The sequence below is a fragment of the Mesoplodon mirus genome (genome assembly GCF_964341445.2).
Source record: "Mesoplodon mirus genome assembly, chromosome: 2".
In the NCBI taxonomy this organism is placed as follows: Eukaryota; Metazoa; Chordata; class Mammalia; order Artiodactyla; family Ziphiidae; genus Mesoplodon; species Mesoplodon mirus.
The window spans coordinates 70317123-70339904 of record NC_138977.1 but is presented as its reverse complement, the minus strand read 5'-3'; the positions used below and the strand labels follow the sequence as shown (position 1 = coordinate 70339904).

At 35.6% G+C, this 22782-nt stretch overlaps 1 protein-coding gene across 3 annotated transcripts in view; it reads right to left on the bottom strand.

The window, feature by feature from the left end:
• Nucleotides 1-22782, bottom strand: part of TBC1D19 (TBC1 domain family member 19) — a 167469-nt gene that overhangs the window by 5429 nt on the left and 139258 nt on the right. For all 3 annotated transcript variants that reach the window (XM_082632706.1, XM_082632707.1, XM_082632708.1), the window contains 4 exons: nt 13756-13788; nt 10172-10281; nt 8001-8092; nt 1182-1297 (listed from right to left, as the gene is read on the bottom strand). In XM_082632706.1, coding sequence (XP_082488832.1) covers nt 1182-1297; nt 8001-8092; nt 10172-10281; nt 13756-13788 — 351 coding nt within the window. The remainder of the gene's footprint in view (nt 1-1181; nt 1298-8000; nt 8093-10171; nt 10282-13755; nt 13789-22782) is intronic.

The following is a 22782-nucleotide window of genomic DNA, read 5'->3' as shown; positions in this document are numbered from 1 at the left end:
GATTGTATGTATCACTGCCATTCAGCCAAAAGAGGTGATGGCAGACCACTTTTTCCTAACTCATATTTGTATGGGCTTTAAAAACAACTGAGATAGAAGGATACTGGGAGTTGTTAAAAACCCCAGTAAATGATATCTCTCATTATACCACGGGCAACATTTATCTTCATGGCACTTTATTATTACCTCACTTTTCCTTTTCAAAATGCTACCTAATTACTCAAACTTTCAGCATTCAAAAATGTTAATATGGTACCTAGAGAATCTTCTGCAAGAAAAGGGTCATCAATTAAGCATTATTTCCAAATGGCCCAGAGAGGTGTCTTTACAATGCTATCACTGGGTAAAGATTAAATAATTTGTTCAATGTCACAAAACTGGAGAAGGTTGGAACCAGCACTCTGCCAACTTCTCTGCTCTCCATCCATGTGAAAACCCTGTAATACTTATTTGAATTCCCTGATAATTTCAATGATAAAAATAATTGAGTCGATTTTACACACAGAGAAGCAAAATAATATAATAAGAAATCTGTGCTCTATGGTTATCACACAGTCGCCCTCTGTGTATATCTGTTGTAAGAACTTAATTATTAAATAAGAGATGGATTTGTGGTTTTCTGAAAAGAAGATGAATTTCTTTTTGGCTTAAGAGAATATGTAAAAGGGGAAACTCAGTTACCAGGGCAGGAGTCAGAGACTGTTAGCAACAAGGAAAAGGATTTGAGTTCAGTATAAACTGAAATCCAGAAGAGCTGAGATTTCAACTATGCAGGGAGGCTCAGTCTCAGTTTGGATTTTAGGTAGTAGTTGAGAAAGGGCACAGAACAGAACACTAAGGTAGTCAGAGGAGTCAGGAAAAGAACAGAAGTATACCTACACTCTGCTGTGCAAACCTCACAGGTGCTGAGACCGTAAGCCCTGGCTGGACTAAAAGCAGGGGAGGGGAGCTGGACATTTCTAGAAGCAACGAAAAAAGACTAGGAATAGACGTGATGGGCAGTTATGCAGATGTATTTAGATTGCAGAATCTCAGTGCTTGCCTTCTAAGGCAGATAAATCTACTAAATGTTCATGAATTAGAAATGACTCAAATTCCAATTACAGATGGTGAATGTTACAAAGGAAAGGGGCATTACTATAAAAAGAGCATGTGTTTTACAAACAAGCACTTACTCTTACCAGCAAGAATTTCTAGAGAGTTGTACCCTAGGATTCTATCCCACAAAAGCAAGAGTTGATCTGTAGCTAAGTATCCAGAGAAAGCTCGAACCATCCATTTAAATGATATGCGAAGTCTGTAAGCAGAGAAAAAAAAGAAATTTTACCAGTGGAATTTTTTCTCGTCGAAAAGCAGTATCAGAAGAACTCAACCAGTTCCATTATTAGGTAACTCCTTTGTGGGTCTGAAAAATCACATGGGCATTTAAAACTCAAGCACTGTACATATATACAATGGAATACTACTCAGCCATAAAAAAGAATGAAATAATGCCATTTGCAGCAACATGGATGTACTTAGTGATTATCATACTAAGTGAAGGAAGTCAGAAAGAGAAAGACAAATTCCACATGAAACCACTTATATGTGGAATCTAAAATATGACACAAATGAACTTATCTATGAAGCAGAAACAGGCTCACAGACATAGAAAACAGACTTGTGGTTGCCAAGGGGGAGGGGGGAGGGATAGATGGGGAGTTTGGGATTAGCAGATGCAAACTATTATGGTATTGAATGGATAAACAACAAGGTCCTACTGTTGCAGGTCCTGCTGTTCCTACAGGGAACTACATTCAATATCCTGTGATAAACCATAATGGAAAGGATATGAAAAATAATGTATATATACGTATAACTGAAACACTGCTGTGATTAACAAAACATTGTAAATCAACTATACTTCAATAAAATAAATTAAAAAAAAAAACCTCAAATACTCTATTAAAAGCTGTAAAAAGTGCAATGGTGAGAAACCATGAGTTCTCAAATTAGTGGTCTCAAAAGCATTAAGAGAAAGAATTATATTCCTGGGTCCTACTTTATATTATAGTTCATTCTTTAGAAAACTCACTTCTACATTCTGTTTTTCAGGGTGTGTACTAATTAGTTATCAATGAGGTGATCTTATAGTCTTAACAGTTCCAGGCAAGCCAAGAACATTTGAATTTTTATTCAAGATACTTGAAAGAGCTTGATAGCTGCATATTTTTCCAATTCAATACATTATATTCCTACATTTCACTCAAATGGCTACAAAGGATGAAAAAAGACAAAGAAAACTAGTTTTAAAGCTATAGGGGGACTTCCATGGTGGCACAGTGGATAAGAATTGGCCTGCCAATGCAGGGGACACAGATTCGATCCCTGGTCTGGGAAGGTCCCACATGCCATGGAGCAGCTAAGCCCATGCCTCAAACCACTGAGCCTGTGCTTTAGAGCCCACGAGCCACAACTATTGAGTCCATGCACCTAGAGTCCATGCTCTGCAACAAGAGAAGACACCGCAAGGAGAAGCCCGCGCACCGCAATGAAGAGTAGCTCCTGCTCACCGCAACTAGAGAAAGCCTGTGCACAGCAACAAAGACCCAATGCAGCTAAAAATAAAAAATAAAATTAAATCTTAAAAAAAAAAAAAAGCTATAAGGGACCTTAGAAATAGATCTCTGATTTGAAACCCTTAGTTTTATAGAGGAGGTCATCAGAACTCTGAAAAATCAACCAGAAAATTCAATTAAATTCTATTTTGCAAAAAAAAAAAAAAAAAAAAGACAAAAAACTCCTAAGAAGTATGAGATCCTATTGTTTCATAAATAGGTTATGTTACAATAACAATTTATCTCTAGAATCAGGAAACAAACTCTTTGGTTTTGGTGCCTGAAGAGGTTAAATAGTCTCTCAATTTCTGTACTATCTATTGGCAATTAAACATCACTTGACTGCCCCTGACAGGTTCTAGCCAAATTCTTTGTTAAAATTGTTATATAGATAAATATCTGTACTTTTTCTTAAAAGAGAAAATGGGATTGAGAGATTGCCTTTGTTGGTGTCACATTAACTTTCTTGAGACTGAAAAAGGATGCCCAAGTTTCAGAAATTCCTCAATACTAGATAACTATTGTTCTAATATAACAAAGTACATGTAGGCAGTAGTATTGATAAATCAAGATTTTTGGTTGGTTTTAGAGTATCTGTTTATAGATGCCAAAGAAACTTTTAGCCACCAATTATTTTAAATTTAAATAATTCACTAACTTTTAAGTCTAAATTATTAACTTCAACTAGTTTCATTTTACTGGATCTCTCAGTGTCTTATTAGAACAACAGCACCACATAGCATGCCTTCTGCTCCCTAGTATACAGCACAGATTCAACTTCTTAGAAATAAAGTTTATTGAGGTATAATTTATGTATAGTAGAATTTGCCCTTATTAATACACAATTCTGAGTTTTGTTAAGAACCAAATGGAAATTTTAGAACTGATAAATACAACAACAACAACAAAACAACCGTCACTGGATGGATCCAATAGCAAAATGGAAATAACCATTGAGGGAGCCAGTGAATTTAAATATAAATCAATAGAAGTGTCCAATCTGAACTACAGAGTAAAAAGGATTGAAAACAAAATGAACAGAGCTTCAGGAAGCTGTGAGATAAGACTAAAAGTTTTAATATTTGTGTCCCAGAAGAAAAGGATAATGAGTGTGGTGCAGAAAAAAATATTTGAAGAAATAATGGTTGAAAACTTCCTAAATTTGGCAAAACAAATAAGCCTCAAATTCAAGATGTTAAGCAAACCCTAAACAGGATAAACCCAAGAAATCCATGTCCAGATACATAATAATCAAACTGCTAAGACCTAAAGATAAAGATCTTGACAGCAGCCACAGAAAAACAATAATTGATATTATTTCTTCCTGACGTGTTTTATAGAATTTGCCCATGAAACCCTCCAGGCCTGGAGTTTATTTGAAAGTAGAAGGTGATAAATTAAAGATGTATATTGTAAATCCTAGGGCACTGTTATAGACTGAATGCTTGTGTCCCCACTCCCACCCCTAAATTCATATATTGAAATTACCTCTCAATGTGATGGTATTAGGAAAGAGGTGTGTGGCCTTTGGAAGTTAATTAGCATTAGATAAAGTTATGAAGGTAGGTCCTCATGTTTGGGATTAGTGCCTTCATAAGAGTCATGTGAGAGCTTCTTTTTCCTCTCTGCTTTCCATCATGTGAGGATACAATGAGAAGCAGTCTGCAACTTAGAAGAAGGTCCTCTCTGGAACTCAACAATGCTAGCAACCTGATCTTAGACTTCCAGTCTCCAAAACTGTGAGAAATAAATTTCTGCTGTTTATAAGCCATACAGTTTACGGTAATTTGTTATAGCAGACTGAACTAAGACAGACACTTATCAAAAAATATTTTTAGAAAGGTATAAATAATAATCCAATACTGGAGATAAAATGGAGTAAAAAATTGTTCAATTCAAAAGTAGGCAGGAGGGGTACTTCCCTGGTGGTCCAGTGCTAAAGAATCCACCTTACAATGCAGGGGACACAGGTTCGATCCCTGGTCAAGGAACTAAGATCCCACGTGCTGTGGGGCAACCAAGTCCACGTGCTACAACTACTGAGCTCATCCACCTCAACTAGAGCCTGCGTGCCACAAACTACAGAGCCCACACGCTCTGGAACCTGCATGCCACAACTACAGAGCCCACCTGCCCTGGAGCCTGCACGCCACAACTAGAGAAGAGAAAACCTGCACACCACGACTATAGAGAAGCCCGCATGCTGCAACGAAAGATCCTGTATGCCTTGATGAAGATCCTGTGTGCTGCAACTAAGACCCAATGCAGCCAAAAATAAAGAAAACAAATAAATAAATAATAAATAAATTTAAAACAAACAAACAAACAAACAAAAGTAGGCAGGAGGGACTTCCTTGGTGGTCCAGTAATTGAGAATCTGCCTTTCAGTGCAGGGGACATGGGTTTGATCCCTGGCCGGGGAACTAAGATCCCACATGCTGTGGGGCAACTAAGTCCCCACGCCACAACTAGAGAGAAGCCTGCATGCTGCAATGAAAGATCCCGTGTGACACAACTAAGACCCGATGTGGCCAAAAATAAAAAAAAATAAAAAAAAATAAAGTAGGCAGGAAAAGAGGAAAAAAAGAATAAAGAGCACATGGGACAAACAAAAAATGTCTATCAAGATAGTAAATAATATCAATTGATATTATTTTAATCCAATAATATCAATTACATTAAATGTAAATGGAATAAACACACCAATTAAAAGACAAACTGCCACACTGAAAGACCCAAGTATACTTTTGACAAGAAAGCCACCTGAAAAGTAAAGACATTGATAATCAATACGTTAAAAGTAAAAAGACAGAAAAGAATACACTATACAAATTGTAATAAAAAGAAAGCTGGAATGGCTATATCAGACACAGTAGATTTATTGCTAGGAAAAGACATTATATAATGATAAAAAGATCAATTCTCCTAAAAACAGAGTCAAATACACGAAGTAAAAATATATATAGCAATGCAGAAATAAAAAGACAAATTCACAATTATAATTGGAGACTCTAACACTTCTTTCTCAATAATCAATAGAAAAAGTAGACAGAAAATTAACAAGTGTATAGAAGTCTTGAACATTATCAACAAACTTGACTTCATTACCACTTACAGAACATTCTGCTCAAAACTAGCAGCATACGAATTATTTTCAAGTGTACATGGAAGATTCATCAAGATAGATCATATTCTGGGTCATAAAACAAACTGCAACACATTTAAAAGAACTAAAATCTTATGAAGCACATTGTCTAACTGTAACAGAATTACAATAGAAATCAATAACAGAAAGATATAATATCTTTCCAAATATTTAGAAATTAAACAATGCAGTTTTATATAAACTATGGTCAAAGAGGAAGTCACAAGAGAAATTAAGAAACATTTTGAATTGAATGAAAGTGAAAACATAACACATCAAAATTTGTTGAGTGGAGGTAAAGCAGTGCTTTGAGGGCAATTTATAACATTATTGCTTATATTAGAAAAGAATAAATGTCTCAAATTACTTATCTAAATTTCACCTTAAACAAGTAGAAAGACAAGACCAAAACAAAACTAAAGCAAGCATACAGAAGGAAATAACAAATAAAAGAGTATAACTCAATGAAACTGAAAATAGAAAAACAAAATCAATGAAACCAAAAACTGATTCTTTCAAAGAAGAATAAAATTAATAAACCTCTGGACAGAATAATCAAGAAAGAGAAACAAGATACAAATATCAGTCTCAGGAATGAGAGCGGTAATGTCACTCTGATTCTATAGATATTAAAAGGCTAATTAAGAATTATTATGGAATATTATGAATAATTTATGTCCATAAATATGATAACTTAGATAAAATGCACTAAGTACTCAAGAAGAAGGAGATATCCTGAAGAATCCTATATCTAGTAAAAAAATTAAATTCTAAATTAAAAACCTTCCAATAGCATTAGTTTTAATTCATGAAAGCCTTTTAATAATTGATTTCTAGCCTGATAATTAAATTTTTATATTTTCTCTTGCATCAGAACTTTAATGTTTATAATTCACTGAAATAAATTTGTTCCTTTTAATGATTAAAGTGTATAAATAGACTAGAAAAAAATCAGGATTTTAGTTTCTAGCAATAAACTAAATATCTTCACTCTAGTAAGGAAAAGCATAGTTATATTCAAATATTCATTTCACAGTAGTAAAATAAAGGTCAGTTTACCACAAGAAAAAATGACTTGTATGTAATATAAAATATTTCTGTCATATTCTTGTTTTATAATATTAATTATTAATAAAATCCTGTTTTTTAATGTCTACAAAAGAAAGAGTGTCACCTAGGTGTTATCAAAGGATGATATGAGGTGTTGTTTTATAAATGGCATTTCTAAGATCTAAAATGTCTGAAATTCAATGGTGATTTTAGAATGGAAATATATATGTATATATATATACATATATATATCAATATATATACATATTCAATCTTTAAACAACTCCATGAGGTAGGAATTCTCTTGATTTTAAAGATGAATAAATTAAATTATCTTGATTTAATGAAAGAAATTGAGGCTTAGGTAAATTAAATAACTTTATCAGGATTTTATAGTTTAGTAGAGATAGAATTTGAATCTGGGTCTGTCTCTTAAACCCACCCACCCACTCATCCATCCATCCATCCATCCATCCATCCATCGGCTATGGATTCTATTTCCCATTAACTACTTTTGTGGTCTCAAAGAGTTAGTGCTCCTTTCAAATATGCCCTTATATAGGAGAAAATGGTTACACAGAAAGGAAGACAGTAACAAAACACTGATAAATCATTTGGAAATTTCTGTTGCCTTAAGACACTGTTAATTAAAAAAGAGAAAAGAGAACCAATAATAATGAGGTCCACAGGTACCCTACATATTCACTGATAACTCATACTGAGATAAATGAACAAAAATTCAAGCTTTTGGAAGAAAAAATCACAGTGTACAACCATTGGTAAATAATCGATCTAGATTCCTTTAATGAAAGCCAGCAAACTTTCTTTCTGTCTTTCATAAATTGTTTTCTGATAAATTTGGCCTAAACTGACTTAATTTTAGTATTATCACATTTCTCAGGTAGTATTTGTTCCCACAAATTTTTGCCTCAGTTTGGCCAACACCTTTCATTATGAATAGAAACTAGTTCTTTTGGTGATTCTTGTACCAAGCACAAAAATCCAAGCAAATAAGAATTTATTAGGATTTTGGTAAGTCTCCCAAGAATTTCTGGCACAATGTCGAGTTATAATTTACTACTTGATAATTATTGTTTTATTGGGGAAACTGTTAGTTTAATGTCTCTGAAAAATTACTGTGTCTTTGATGATGAAAAAGAGCCTTCTGATATCAATTTATTCTTCAAATAGGAGAGAAAAATACTCACGGTTGAGCCCCAATTTCTCGTAGATGATAAAAGAGTTGGGGGAGATAAGTTTGAAGAAGAGTTTCAAACAGCAGACAGAGTGACACAATACCCTGGATACAATAATAAATCACAAGAGAAATGTATAATTTAGTATTTAAAAATGAACTCTGCCATTAAATTATTCAAATGGAAATGAGAAAAAGATTATCAATATAAATATTTTTTCCTTTTTAACAACAATAGGCTCCCCACGTAACCTGGCATGTAGCAATGTTAGGAATTCAAGGAAAACGTCATTTTATAGAAAAACCTGCTTCTCTGTAAGTCATATAGTATCACGTAGGCCCAGCAAAATTAGTTTTTTCTGGATGCATTCCAGTTTCCAGGTATTTCTCTGGTGCTATAGCCACACCCTTCACTTTCTCCTCCATATGTCCCTTCCCTTCCAGCTGTCTCATCCATCAGGGAAAATATTACCTGCTTTTTTAACTCTTTCATTGAAATCCATCCCCAGGGAAAGACTAACTGTTTGAAATTTGCATCAGGAAGTTATCAAACAAGAATGTTTGATTACTTAGTATAAGGATAACTTTTTAAAAAACTGAAATCCACTTTTTTAAAAGGGCATTATCTGTAGAGTACAAAGTAGATGGTTTTTCAAGTGCATTTATTACTTGACAACTCTGAATAAAGTCTTTCTTGCAGCTCAGCATTCCTCAGCGTTGATCTTTGTAAGGAAGTTTTAATCCTCTTTTTGAATTTCCAAAGAAATAAGGCTGTCATGGTTCCAAATAGTTAAGTCTGGCTGCAAGCCAGAAAAGGAGATGACTGCCTGTTAAGTCTTTATTTCACTGAATAAAGAAAGGGCAGAGGCAGGGCTGTCCCAATCAATCAGCTGAAAAAGGACACCTTAGGGTCAGCACGGATATAGAGAAGGCATATCCAGAGTTGCTCAGTGGCAAGCTTCAGCGGTCTGCACAGGGAAAACATCACGGGTATCTACTGGGCAGCCAGTTAAAAACATTTTTTTGAAACTCTGAAGCGTAAAATGGTACAGAATATGTGAGTAAGAAATCTGAGGCTAAGGATGAGTTATAAGAAAAAAGACTTATTAATATATTTTTGGTTATTCTAGATTAAATATTCATGCAATATAGGCATTAAATCAAGTTGTCTCAGAGAGAAGAAACCCAAGATAATTGGTGGTACTTCATTTGTTCATCTGTGACACCCTGGATTTCTGTTACTTGCCTGCTTTCACTAGCAATGTATGAGAGCAACACTGGAGACAGAGGAAGGTGGAATAGGAATACACAGGAATGGCGGGGGGGAGGATAATGAACTGTTATTTAGTTGAGTAGCAGTGATAGCCTCCTCTTTTGGGAAACTTGGTAGCCCTGACACATTCCAATTTTTAATGTTTTTTTCTGGAGAGTCAGTCAAGTTACCCACAAGCAGACCAAAGCAGGCTCAAAGACAGAAAAAGTATAACTGAAATAAAATAAACACTGCTTTTACTCAGGCTAAGGAGGGCGGGGGTGGGGGGCGGAAGATATGATAAAGGACTGGACAAAATAAAACAGATACAAATACTCAACTCCCAGTATGCTACTCTTTGAATTTCATGTTAAGGCCAAGGAGCCATCTCTTGAATAAACACAAAGGAGATATCTAGTTTGATAACTGATAATTAGCCAAATTGAAAAATAAGGGACAAATAAATGTTTATTTTTCATTAACAAAGAAAAGATGATGATGATGATAATCATAATGACACAATAAAAACAGCAGCCATCTATTTACTGAACATCTGCCATGAGCCAAGTACTACCCAGGTGCTTTGTACACTGCTCTACAGCACCACAAAAACTCATTATTAACTCTGAAATGAGTTTCAGAGATGAGGAAACCAGCATTCAAAGAAGTTAGCCACCTGTGTCAAAGAAAACAATACAGACATTGCTATGTTTTTTCTTTCAACATATAAAAGACAATTTAAATGCAATTGATAAAAGGCTTTTTCCTTTCTAATTATTACTAAAACTATTTAAATATAATTTCTTCTTCTCTTTCATTTATTCTATAGAAAAGTGTTGCTTGACCTCACAAATTAACATTTGTTTTTCTTAAGGAAAGGAAAAACAGATTAGAGTCTGGTTTGATCCTTTTTTTTTTTTTTATGAACTTACAGAAGGATGAGAAGAGATGGAATGAAGTCTGAAGAAAAAACGCACATACATCTCACGGAATATCTGATACAATTTGGAAGGTTCATGGTACAGAAAACAAAGTGGTGCAACTGAAAAAACAAAAAATTAATTAATAATGTTGCAGAACTACTAAAATATAAAAAATAATTTCACAAAACATGAAAGAATAAATATTTTCTAGTAATAATATTCATTCATAGACAAGTATAGAATCATATATATATTCTTTTTTCATGTTGAAAAGGGAATATATGCACATGTAAAAAACTGAGTCATTAAAAATTAAAAAGAAGGGAGTAAATTATAAAATATTATAATCTCAACAGTAGAACAAGAATGACACAATGGAACTATATAGGGATATTGAAAATTCAAAGTAACTTTTAAAAACTACATAAAGTCAAGTCTCTCTTTTTTTCAATTGAAATAATAAGAAAGCGACAAACAGGCATTTCATTTTTACTTTGTCCCACAAGGGATCTTTTGAAATTTTTAATTTTTGAAGTCAGGTAAGTAAAATATAAGATGATTTATGACTAGCTTTTAGAACGATGGTCTTCAACTAACTAAATTTGAAAATTAAAATTTTGATTAACAGTTTAGGCTATTGGTCTATATTGGCATATCTCAATATGTATCTAGACAGTTTTCATAGTCTTAAAATAAAACAACTCTAAGAATTTATTTCTCTAATGAATTTGAATTAAGTTTTCTTTTGTACCCAGTTCATGGCAGTTAAGCACAGGTGGGTTAACTCAACCAGACAGCTCATAGCTGACTGTTAGGAAGTCAGATTTTAAAATCAGATGCTGACCTGACAGTCTGATTATTCTGCACTTGCAAACGTGGTCATGCTTTTCATCTTTTCAAGACTCAAGAATTTTAGGCAGCATAAATACACTTATAATGCAGATATATAAAACTGCATTACCTAAATATTAATTTTAATAAAAGTGACTTACTTATGGGTAATTTCATCTATGATATAGATCAGACAGGTAAGAAGGTCTTGGGCTCTAGAATGTCAGTGATGCCCTGAGGGCAGTAGGCATTAAGTAAGCAGGGAAACCAATGAGCCAACTCAGCTCACTTCCTTTTGACAACGTGAAAGGAAAAAATGGTAAAAAATTTTAAATTCTGACAAAACAAAAAATCGATTATCTGGGATAAATGGCGGTGCACAGTATTACTGATTAATAAATTATCAAAAACTAGCATTGCAACTGAGAAATTTCACTTTTCTGAAGGGCAAAAGAGAGACAAATCAGTTTTAGGGTGGTAAATATCTAAATACATCCAAAAAAAACCCTCCTTTTATATATATGAATAGGAAAAGACCTTTATGTTTTATATATGTTTAAAAACTAACAGCCATGTCCTTTCACTTCAAAACTAATTAAAAAAATTATTTTACTATCAAAATAAATGCCTACTTATTTAAATAGCCCCAACTGAGGTATTCTATATACTTAAAAAGAATAACTCACATTCAAATTGAAACAACCTAAGAAAAAGCAATGTGGCACAAATACATGGTATTATTACAAATTCAAAATGAAGGTTTGGAATTCATTTACTTTTTGTGATGATGCATATTTTCCCCTCCAACTCCTTAAGTTATTGATATTTAAAAACTTGTAATGTGAATCTAAAGATTTTAAAGATACAGTAATCATTAGTGATCATTTCCAGTGAAGGAATGAAAGAGAATTTTAAAATCAGTACTTTTCTATAAACATATATAATATAGAAAACGTTATAATCAGTTACTTTTCAAGATTCCACAATTGTTGATGTTGAATTCCCTTATATAGCTATGAAATGGAAAAGTTTTAGTCCATTACATATAATATGTAAAAAATCTTCTACATGACTTTATTTTCCATTTTAAGCATCTTTCCCTATTTGGTTCTTCCATAAAAATGAATTAACTCATCATCTTTTTAACCAATTAAACACTGCACTATAGGAATTTATTTATGAAATCATAACATACTACACCTACAACAAAAAACTTCATTAATCTACATATGTGGGAAAGGAGAAGGCCAGTTTAAATTAGAGAAAAGTTTTGAATAAATTTTTAAAAGAGGTAAGTATTATAATTTTAAAGAAATACAGTAACTAAAACTAAAATGGCCTAGTACTATGTAGAGTTCCTGGGGATAAGTTGCAATTATGCCAGTATACTGGTTCTAAATAAGTGGTCACTGCTCTAAAGTATTTGTGGATGCTTAACATATTTTTCTAAAATAGTATAAACTGTATATCAAACATTTTGCATCACCTATTTCCTCAGCGAACATTTCCCCCTTGGGTGTATAAACTTTAACCTATTAAAACAACCAGAAATGTGAATAGGCAGGAATCAAAGATGTATTTTGTACCCTGAGAGTTCTTAGAAGATTTAAACTTTCCTGACATTATTAACTGTTCTCCAAATTGCTCAAGTATACCTTTTAAAAACTAATTACTTGAAAAATGCTTGCAGTTGGAATTATTAAAATAAAAGAATAAAAGGGCTAACATTTTTTATTATTAAAGGTAAAAATTTATATTCTTAACCTTTTTAGGTTTTCTATTTTAAATTCCTCACATATTTATAAAAGAGAAATATGCTGGAACCTCACTATAACATTATGTGTTACATTATGAAATTTTGGTTGCTCAAGAGAATAAAGCCAAGGGCAGCATAATGCAAAATTCCTAGGCACTTTGAATCCTTTTCATTGTATGCTAGTTTTAAAAGGTTTATATTATGTCATTCATGATGACTGTCTGATGCTGAACACTTGAGGGTTTTTTTTTAAAAGAAAAGTGTTCATTGCTGATTCTTTTCACAAAAGTAAACATTAATGTATATTTCTATTTAGTCTAAAGGTTGGAGAGTAGGAATAGTTGGGACAACAATCTTCAACAAGCTCATATGTAATGCATGAAAATTTAAAAATTAAGTGGCACTTAAGGCATAGAGCATTCTTCCTCTTGCTAATCTTTGTTAGGCTTCTTGCATTCCTCATTCAATGATACGTGAGGCCACAAAGGTGCTCAGGGCTCTCAAACCTGCACATGCGTTTGTCACGTGTGCCTCAGGATGACTGGATGCTTCAATGTAATTGTTGCTGTGCACACCAGCCAGTCTGGAGAAATCATGAACTCACACTCAGTGTTGTCCCTCCCTTTGCATTCTTTCTGACCTATTATTTTTTTTAAAGACTTAATGAGAAATAGTTTAGGAATTTAAGCAATCTCATTTTACATCTATTAGAACTAAATATCAGTGTGTAGCTCTAATTTCCATTGAATTAGAAAATGGTAAACCACAGAACCATTTTCCTGGTATGTTCAATTCTAATTTGACAAGCAATCACCATCTGAGCAATTACGATGACCCCTTATTTGAAAAATTTTTTAATTGGACATATAAACAGATATCAAATCCAATGTTTAAAAATGTTCACAATAACATTGTTAAGTGTGTGGTTGATGTAATATAAAGTGTGATTTTCATGTTTAATTTTCTAAAGTATAATAAAAACTGAATATTTTAAAGTCCAACTTACCATACATTGAAAATCCATGAAAAGGGATTACCCCTAAAAAAATTAAAAAGTATTTCTTTTCAATTAGTATACCCACTGAATTATTAGGTAAACTTTAGAGGATTAAAGCCCAAAATAGTGAGGTTTCCTATTTTTGCTTCAACTTTGTTCATGCATGTCAGAAAGACTTAGTCACCAACAAAACGATAGGCTTTTTAATACCTTTAGAAAAGCAATCTAGAGGTTTTCAATATATATCCAGTTAACTTTCTATTGATAAAGTTAAAAATTAAGACTGTGAATATGTGTTACAAAAAAAAACAGAAAAAGGCAGATCACAGAGCTAAGTTTAAGAACTAACTATAACAGTCTCAGAAAGTCAATAGATTAAGTCCTTCTTGAAGCAACTTCATCCTGTATACTGGAGTCCAATCTGTTAAAAAATAAGTGAGCATTTCAAGGCACCTCTTGTATAGATGCATTCCCTTATAAACTGACCACAAATTACGTCACAGGATGTGGTTTAGAAAAAATATTGGCAGGAATATGGTACAAATTCAGTGTAATCTTTGGCAAGAATTATACACAAGTAAAGTGCACATCCATTTAAAAGAAAATACTTGAAGCCTAACTTGGTATGCTAAACATCTTGTCACACTCTAAGTGAAAAATTAGAACTTGTACAGCTTAGGTTCAAAATGCAAGTTCTGTAATATATACACCACCATATATCTAACACAGTACTAAATCAGGTTGCAAACACAAAAGAAAGATGAGAAGTTTACTTTTTTGAAAAATAGCACAGAAATGCTTCATTCATCTGACATGTTCAGAGGCAAAAACTTAAGTGTTGGCAGAGCCTTCAGAGGTCACGTAGGGTAAGTTCTAACAAATGATAGTTCAGTCTCAGTCTAAAACATCCAGCAATAGGAGGCACATTCATTCACAATGCAACCAATTACAATTTTGAACAGGTTTAATTTGGGGGGGAGTTATTTCTCATACGGAGTGAGACTCTGGTTCCTTGTAAATCCCCACTTATGTTTCCTAGTTCTGACCACAAGGGTCACATGGAACACACCTAACTTATCTTCTATGAAAACTTTCAGAAATGCTGGAGGACACTGTTCTCTCCCCTGCCCCCATCACCACCAGGTTGGGTTTTTTGTTTTGTTTTGTTTTGTTTGTTTTGTTTTGTTTTTTTGCTCTGAGACTTTATGAGTTTCTTTAACAGTTCCTCAGATGAAGTGGTCCTGAATACCTTCTCTATTCTATTCTCCTCTGGACAAGCTGTAGTTTATGACAGTCCTTAAAGTGAGGTGATGAAAGCCTCTATGCATTTTTCCTCCCTACACACCCCACAGCTAAAGCACAGTGCACTTGTGCAGTTGTTTCTGACCTAAGTAAAGAACTGTATTCTTATCTCTATTACATTTCCTCTTTGGTGAACCACTCCAATTTGAGATAATCCTGGATTCTCATCCTGTTATCTAATGTATTCCCTCTTCTTCCTGGGTCCACATTGCTGGAAAGGTTGATAAATGCACTATCTATGTCCTCATCTAGAGCATTATAAAAATGTTGAACAAGACAGAGTGAGGACAGGACTTGTCACTAGAGACCTCCTTCCATACTGATAGTAATTCATTGATCAGCACCCTATTGTGGTAAGTTAAGAACACAGACCAGATGTCAGACAGACTTGGTTGGGTTCATCTAGCTCTGTTGTTTAAGAACTTTGTGTGACTTTAGGTAAGTTCCTTAATTCCCCTAACCTTCAGTTTCCTCATCTCGTAAATCAGAGACAATGCTAGAACTACATAAATGATTAAATGAGATAATGACTGTAGCTCAGCCATTAATAAATAAATAGTTTAGACTCAATAAAAGTTAATTATTGATATTATTATTCACAAATTAGCTCATATTTCTTTGATAATTCTATAAGTAATTTTATCAAAAAAAAGTATGAGGAAAATCCAACATTATTCTGAACTAGTATGCCAGGTCAACCACATTTAGAATTTTGTGTTGCATCACTCTTAAACTTCACAAGCTGTAATTCTCAGGATCTACCTTTTCCCATTTTTCCCTAGTCTTCTAGAACACACCACAGATTCATGTTGTCCAACTGTGTCTGAATTCTGTGTTGTTTATCATTTTCCCTGTTTATCTCTGTTTGATTAGCCACCCTGTTCTTTCAGAACCTTCCTGCTCTTCAAGTGCTTCACACTCAATTGCAGAACTCGCTTCCCCCCTCTCTAGGAGGCTGATGTCACTGACATAAATTCTCACTTGTCTGTTCTTTACCTCAAATGTTCTTCACACATTTCATCTGTTTTCTCACTTCCCTTTAGGGAGGTCTTCAGAGGAAGATGCTTCTTCCTTTTTCTTTTCTTTTTTTTTTTTTTTTTTGCGGTACGTGTGCCTCTCACTGCTGTGGCCTCTCACGTGCGGAGCACAGGCTCCAGACGCGCAGGCTCAGCGGCCATGGCTCACGGGCCCAGCCGCTCCGCGGCATGTGGGATCCTCCTGGACCGGGGCACGAACCCATGTCCCCTGCATCGGCAGGCAGACTCTCAACTACTGCGCCACCAGGGAAGCCCTCCTTTTTCTTTTTCAAAGCTACCATCTTCACCTGTGTTCTTAATCCTGTTTCCTTCACTTTCTCTCACAGAAGCTATGGTCAGATCTGTGGCTTGTCTATGTTTGGCCTATGAGCTAAGAATGGATTTTACATTTTTGAAAGATTATTTTAAACAACAACAAAGAGGAATATGTGGCAGAGACTGTTTGTGGCCAGCAAAATTTAAAATATTTACCATCCGGCCCTTTACAGAAAAGTTTGCCAACCTCTGCTTTGGAATCCTGCCCCATCAATTTTCCTCCTCACTCTTTAGTGTGCATCATTCAACAAATAGGAATTGAGCCTCTACTATGTGCCAGACACTGTTCTGAGGTCTGGAGCCTACTTTTTATTAGGGACAGGAAAGTCATGATAAAATAAGTGGATGTCTGTCAGACAGTGATAAGTGCCACAAAGTGAAATAATGGAGGGAAGGGGGAGAGAGAGGAAAAGGCTGGGGGAGGGAGGAGGTCTTACTGATAAAAGAGCCATTGAAGCTAAGTAGACAGAGTCACCTGGTAAGAGGTGACTGGAGGCCCTGGGCTTGGCCTGGCGATTGCTGTGAACCAGGGTAAGCTTCCTGAGGGCAATGGCCTGAAGGCGGAGAGTGGTGGCATCGGCTCTCACCCCTACTAGTGGAGGAGCAGAGGCAAGGCGTGGGTAGGTCCTATCAAAGTACTCCTCTCTCCAGTCTCTCCTGTTTCACTGCAACCTTTCAGCCAAAGATATTACAAATACCCTTGCTAATAAAAATGACACCAAAGAAGAGGAGGAGGGGGACTTGTCCATTTTCTTCCCTGAACCTTACTTTCCTATCAAACAAATCTCTAATCTCTCTTCTTTCCTTGAAGCCGAGCTTAACTTTTAAAAAACTATTCAAAGTAACTTCCTTTACTTCCACATTATACATATCCCCAATTCCTTAAACTGGTTTCCACCCCTCTCACCCCAACTCCTGATGGCTGAATCCAGGCATCTCCCCTGTGTGTGTGTCCTGGCCCCCTAGCAACTGAACGTTCCTTCTCAAACTTGAGCCCACCAGGCACTGATGACGCTGTGCAGATCAGGCTCCCTGCCTCAGAAGCTTCTGCTGCTCAGTTGTTTTTGTTTTGTTGTCTTTTGGACTAGTTCTCTCTTCCACACACTCCTTAAATATAGCTACTTTCCAAGACTCTGTCATACTTGTTTTCTTTCTCCTTCCACCAGTATTCTCATTATTAACCTGTAATTCAAACAGTAAAAACCCAGTTTCCTGCACCTCCTTCTGGACTACCTAGTTCTGTAAACAACTTCTTCCTTTTCTAGGCTTCAAGGAAGAAAGCTTTGAGTCATCTTTGCTGTCTAGTCCTCCCTCAGCCCTTATACCTAAATGTGATTGTGTTCATTTCCTGTCCCTTTAAGATAAAGAATGCTTAACTCTTCAGGATTCAGCCACAGTGTAATATCAGCAGCTTCATTTTTCTTCCCTACCCTGCAAGCACAACTCTAACCCTGCCAAACTGATTGCCAACCCTTCAGCCTCTGGGGCTTAAGGGCAAGGGCTGTAGGCTATGCTCTCCTACACCTCTAGCTGTGTCCCAGCCCCACCCCTGCGAGATTTTATTGTATTTATTTAAAAATAAATTTATTTATTTAATTTATTTATTTTTGGCTGCTTTGGTTCTTCGTTGCTGCGCGCGGCTTTCTCTAGCTGTGGCGATCGGGGGCTACTCTTTGTTGAGGTGTGCGGGCTTCTCATTGCAGTGGCTGCTCTTGTTGCAGAGCACGGGCTCTAGGCACGTGGGCTTCAGTAGTTGTGGCACGCGGGCTCGGTAGTTGTGGCTCACGGGCTCTAGAGCGCAGGATCAGTAGTTGTGGCGCATGGGCTTAGTTGCTCCGCAGCATGTGGGATCTTCCCCGGCCAGGGCTCGAACCCGTGTCCCCTGCATTGGCAAGTGGATTCTTAACCACTGCACCACCAGGGAGGCCCCCTTTGAGATTTTAAACAATACTTCTCCTAGAACAATCTCTCTGACAGCCCCTGACTCTCTACTCCCAATCATTCATTAATCAGTACTCTTGTATCAGCTGATTTGCCCTGACTGGTTGAGGTACCTTTTCTCCTCTGTGAGCCTAGACAGACCTAAGCAATTCTGGTTCCACTTTCTACCTGCGTACACTTAGGTTGCTTACTTAACCTGTTTCCTTATCCAGTACTGCTCTTAGACCAAGGCAGGGGGGCTTGGAGTAAGGGCCCTGCTCTGGCCCTCCTCTGACTATACCCCTCACCCAGAGTTCATGTCCCTCCTTTCAGACCACAACCCAGACACCCAAGACTCTGAAATTCCCAGCCCAAAGGCTCCTAGCCAGCTTCCAGCGTCTGCACAGCCTCTTAGGTAGAGCTACCTTCTTGATGGGTGCTATCCTCAGGATGGAGAGGTGGGAAAAGGATGGTTATTTGTGGAAGATGTGAACAGAGCTTGAACCAGCAGGCTAGTGGGTCCACATGCATGAAGTCTGTCCAGGTGTGGGGTAGAGTCATAGATAAGAAGCGGGTGAGGGATACCACAAGCTAGGGACTTCTGAGGAGTCTAAGAATTCTGAATCTGAAACTGGCCTTCCAGACTGTTACAAAGGTATATTTTTCAAGACAAGAAAACAAAGTAGACTTTACTTATCAGTTTATTAGTCTGATTTATAACTTCTAAACATCTAGACTTATAGTAGGTGGGCTTCCAATTATACTCCTGCCCTGGACCCTGCAACAATTAGGAACAGACTTTCCTTCAGCTGCAAAATGAGGACAATATCAATGAAGTTGTGAAAATTAAATAAGATGATGTATGTTACATGCCTAGCACAACATTTGATGCAAAGTTAGTACTTAACAAATGATGTTTTCATTCTCTTATCACACAATCATTTTTTGTTTTTCTCTCTTCCAGTGAAATAAATTACCTGAGTACAAAAACTATTCCTTATTTATCTCTATTCCCAGAGGCAAGCTTATTGCCCCGAATACAAAAGGTACTCATTAAATGTTTGTGGAATGAACATATGCAGTCCTAGAGAATCTACCTCTATCATTTTTCAACTGTTCACTTCCTTCCTACTGCCAGGGCTGAGTTCAGGCTCTGATGAACTCTTACCTATGGTCCTGCAAGAGCCTCCTAATTGGTTTCCCTTTACCAAAACTCTCTGCCCTCCAACAAACTTTCGTAATGGTTCAGGTTATCTTCTAAAAAGGTTGATGAGACCATGAAAAAGACCTCTACATCTATCGAGGATTTTCCTCTGACCATTCATCCATCTACCAAGTATTTGCTGAGTTCCTACTCACACAATCAGTGTTAAAAACCTACTCTGTAGCCTCTGGAGGGATTAAAATGAATATAACATTTTCTCTATATTTATGGAATTCACATTCTAGCCTTATAATATAGGCTAAGTGTCTACAGAGTGAAATTCAAAACCTTGATCTGATCTTAACCATTCACGATGGCAACTTGAGATATATCTACCTCCCCTTTGTCATCCTGACTCTATACCTACTGTGGTACAGCCACACTAGATTATTCATCATCATCAGAACTCATCATGCACTTTCATACTTTGGTAGCTTTGAACTTGGTAATTCTGTACCATGAATTGCTTTAATGTCTATCAAAACCTTGCTAAGGACAAGTAACATCTCAGAGAAACATACCAAATCTCTTAATCATAATTAAATGCTCATTCTTCTGCATTCTCATGGCACTTTGTTCACATTTCCATCACTATAATTTCACAGTATTTTGTGTTATCATTAGCTGTTTAACAGATTGCTCCAGAGGACAGGAAATATGTTTTATTCATCTTTGTATGCATTTTATGACGCCACATAGTTGATAATGAATATAGTTTTTCTGAACGAATGAATGGGTAGATGGGTAAGTTAATGATGACTAGAGAAGGAGCAAGAAATTTATTGGTCTCTAGTGGGAGATCAGGAGTCCATTGTGGGCTTATCAGAAACCAGCTGGGTAACCTTAGGAAAGTCATCAAACCTCTTGAGCTTCAGTAATTGGTTGTCATGAAAAGGGACTAAGATTGTCTCTGAAATATCATCTAACTCTAGAGTTCTATGTTCAACAATTATGTCTAGGGCAAATACAGAAAAATTTCTGAGACGTGAAGAAAACTGGACATATGAGAATCTTCCAATGGTTAAGACTCTTTACCAACTTAAAAGTTTTTTGCTTTCTAAAAACAAAAAGTTCAAAACCAGATTAGATACACACACTGAAAGTCAATATTCCTAATGACACTATAGCCACCAGCTCTAGTTCAATGGAATACTTAGAAGGGTCCAAAGACCATCTTTCTTCTTTAATTTCTCTCTCTGTTTATATCTTTGGTTGAGTCTCTTTTTCTTCTTGTGAACACCCATCTTTTTTCTATCTTCCCTAATTGTGGCTTCATTTTATTTCCTTTATTGATTATAAACTTTTAACAAATAATTTTAAAAGTTCATCTTTGCCTAATCATGTTGACATGTGAAAGAAAAACTAAGAGAGAAAAATAAGTTCATAAATAGAAGGCATATTTTGATACCTTACAAAAATATAAGTATACAGTATATCTTTCTAAATACTAAATATCAAAACAGGTTGCTATTATACAAAACCACTATATTCTTAACACAAAAACACTTTTTCCTTCCTCTATTAAGTACTGCAGAAACCTTTAAACAAGCATGTTAAAGTAGTCAGAAATGAAGACCTTACTATTATTTTCATCTTTTACAAATATTAGTTAAAGATGTCCTAAGTATAGGAATACCTTAATCAGGACAGAGCACTTTTCGTTAGGAAGGTTAGAGTGAATGAATTAGTGAACTGCCAAGAAGCAAAAGGGATGCATGTATTAAGATGACCCATGGTTAATCACACTTTCACCATATTTCCCCCAAGTCCTGAAATCTATAGGTGTTCTATAAGCAGCTAGGTTATAAGCTATGTGAGGCAAGGGCCACAATTCATACTGTGTATTGTCTTCAGCATCCAGCATGGTATCTTCTACAAGTGAGATGTTCAATATATGTCATTAATGATGGAAATTCAAGCATTTATAAGTATAATCACAACTTATAAATAAGATATTAAAGTATTAGATTCATTTATGAATAAGCAATTAACATATAGGACAGGAGGCTCTCAATAACTCAGTGTTGAAATTATAAATGGCCCACAAAGTCATACAGACGCATTCGAGTCTTGTGTGTCTCCAGGAAAGTTACCAACACTCTCTGAGTCTCTATTTTCATTTTTGAAAATGGAGATAAATACTACTAACTTCACTGGGTTGTACTAAAGCACCAATGAGTTAATGTATTTAAAGTGTACCAGTATAGTATTCAGTACACAGCAGATGCTCACTAACTATAGCTATTTTGTGCTCTCAGAAGGGAGAGTACCACATTTAAGTATCAGCTTAAACCTAAGGAAAAAAAAATTGTCAGTATTAAATAAAGGTTCACTTCTGCTTAATCAAGATTAACCAGGGCTTAGGATTCCAGAAGAGGGTACATAGTTTGCCCTGTTGAAGAAGGACAAAGTCAGATTCTGGCAAACAAAAGTAGGAGGCACAAGAAGCAGTGAATTCATTAACACTCTAGGGCACATACCACCTAAAACATTTCTTTGATCTCAGAGGCTGTCAAGTTCTTGACTAGTTTTTCAAAATCCTTTCCTTTCCCTCTCACCACTTCAGTCTTTCAAGGGTCAAGTTTCATCCACCTGGTCTTCATGCAAGAGTGTACTTCTAACAGGCATTGGGATGCTTGGGACACCATGGCTAATCTGGCCTCAGAGTTCTACAAGTCTGCTATGAGTGATTATTTTAAGATCCTAGCCTACCTCTATCTAACTGAAGAAAGTCTAAAATATTAACTGCCTACTCCATTCAATAGAAATAACTTTATAAAGTAATGATTTAATGGGCCTTTGACATAGTCCAGAATGGTAAACATCATCAACAAAAATAAATCTTGAACTAGATGAGATATAAATAGTAAATATGACTCAGAAAACACCCCAAATATTAACAAGCTTTGCACTTACTAAATATTTTCCCTTCACTTCCTCACTGTCTCTATTAATACTTAGCGTTTATAGTTGTACCATAACTCTCACATCTGATTCACTTTAACATCATTCCAGTTGAAAGCAAATTTTTACACTCTTTCATTTGGGATTACTTTTCATTTGGGATTAGTACAATTTATTTAATTCAATGTTGAAATAATCATTTCCTCTGTTTATTCTCATTTCACATGTAGCCTACAGGTCAGTAAGCATAGGGATTAGGACAATGGTCAAATTGTTTTCTAGCTATTTCTGTTATCTTTCTGAATTGGAACTTCAGAATATGACTTTGTTAGTTTATTTTAGTAGTTAAAAGTT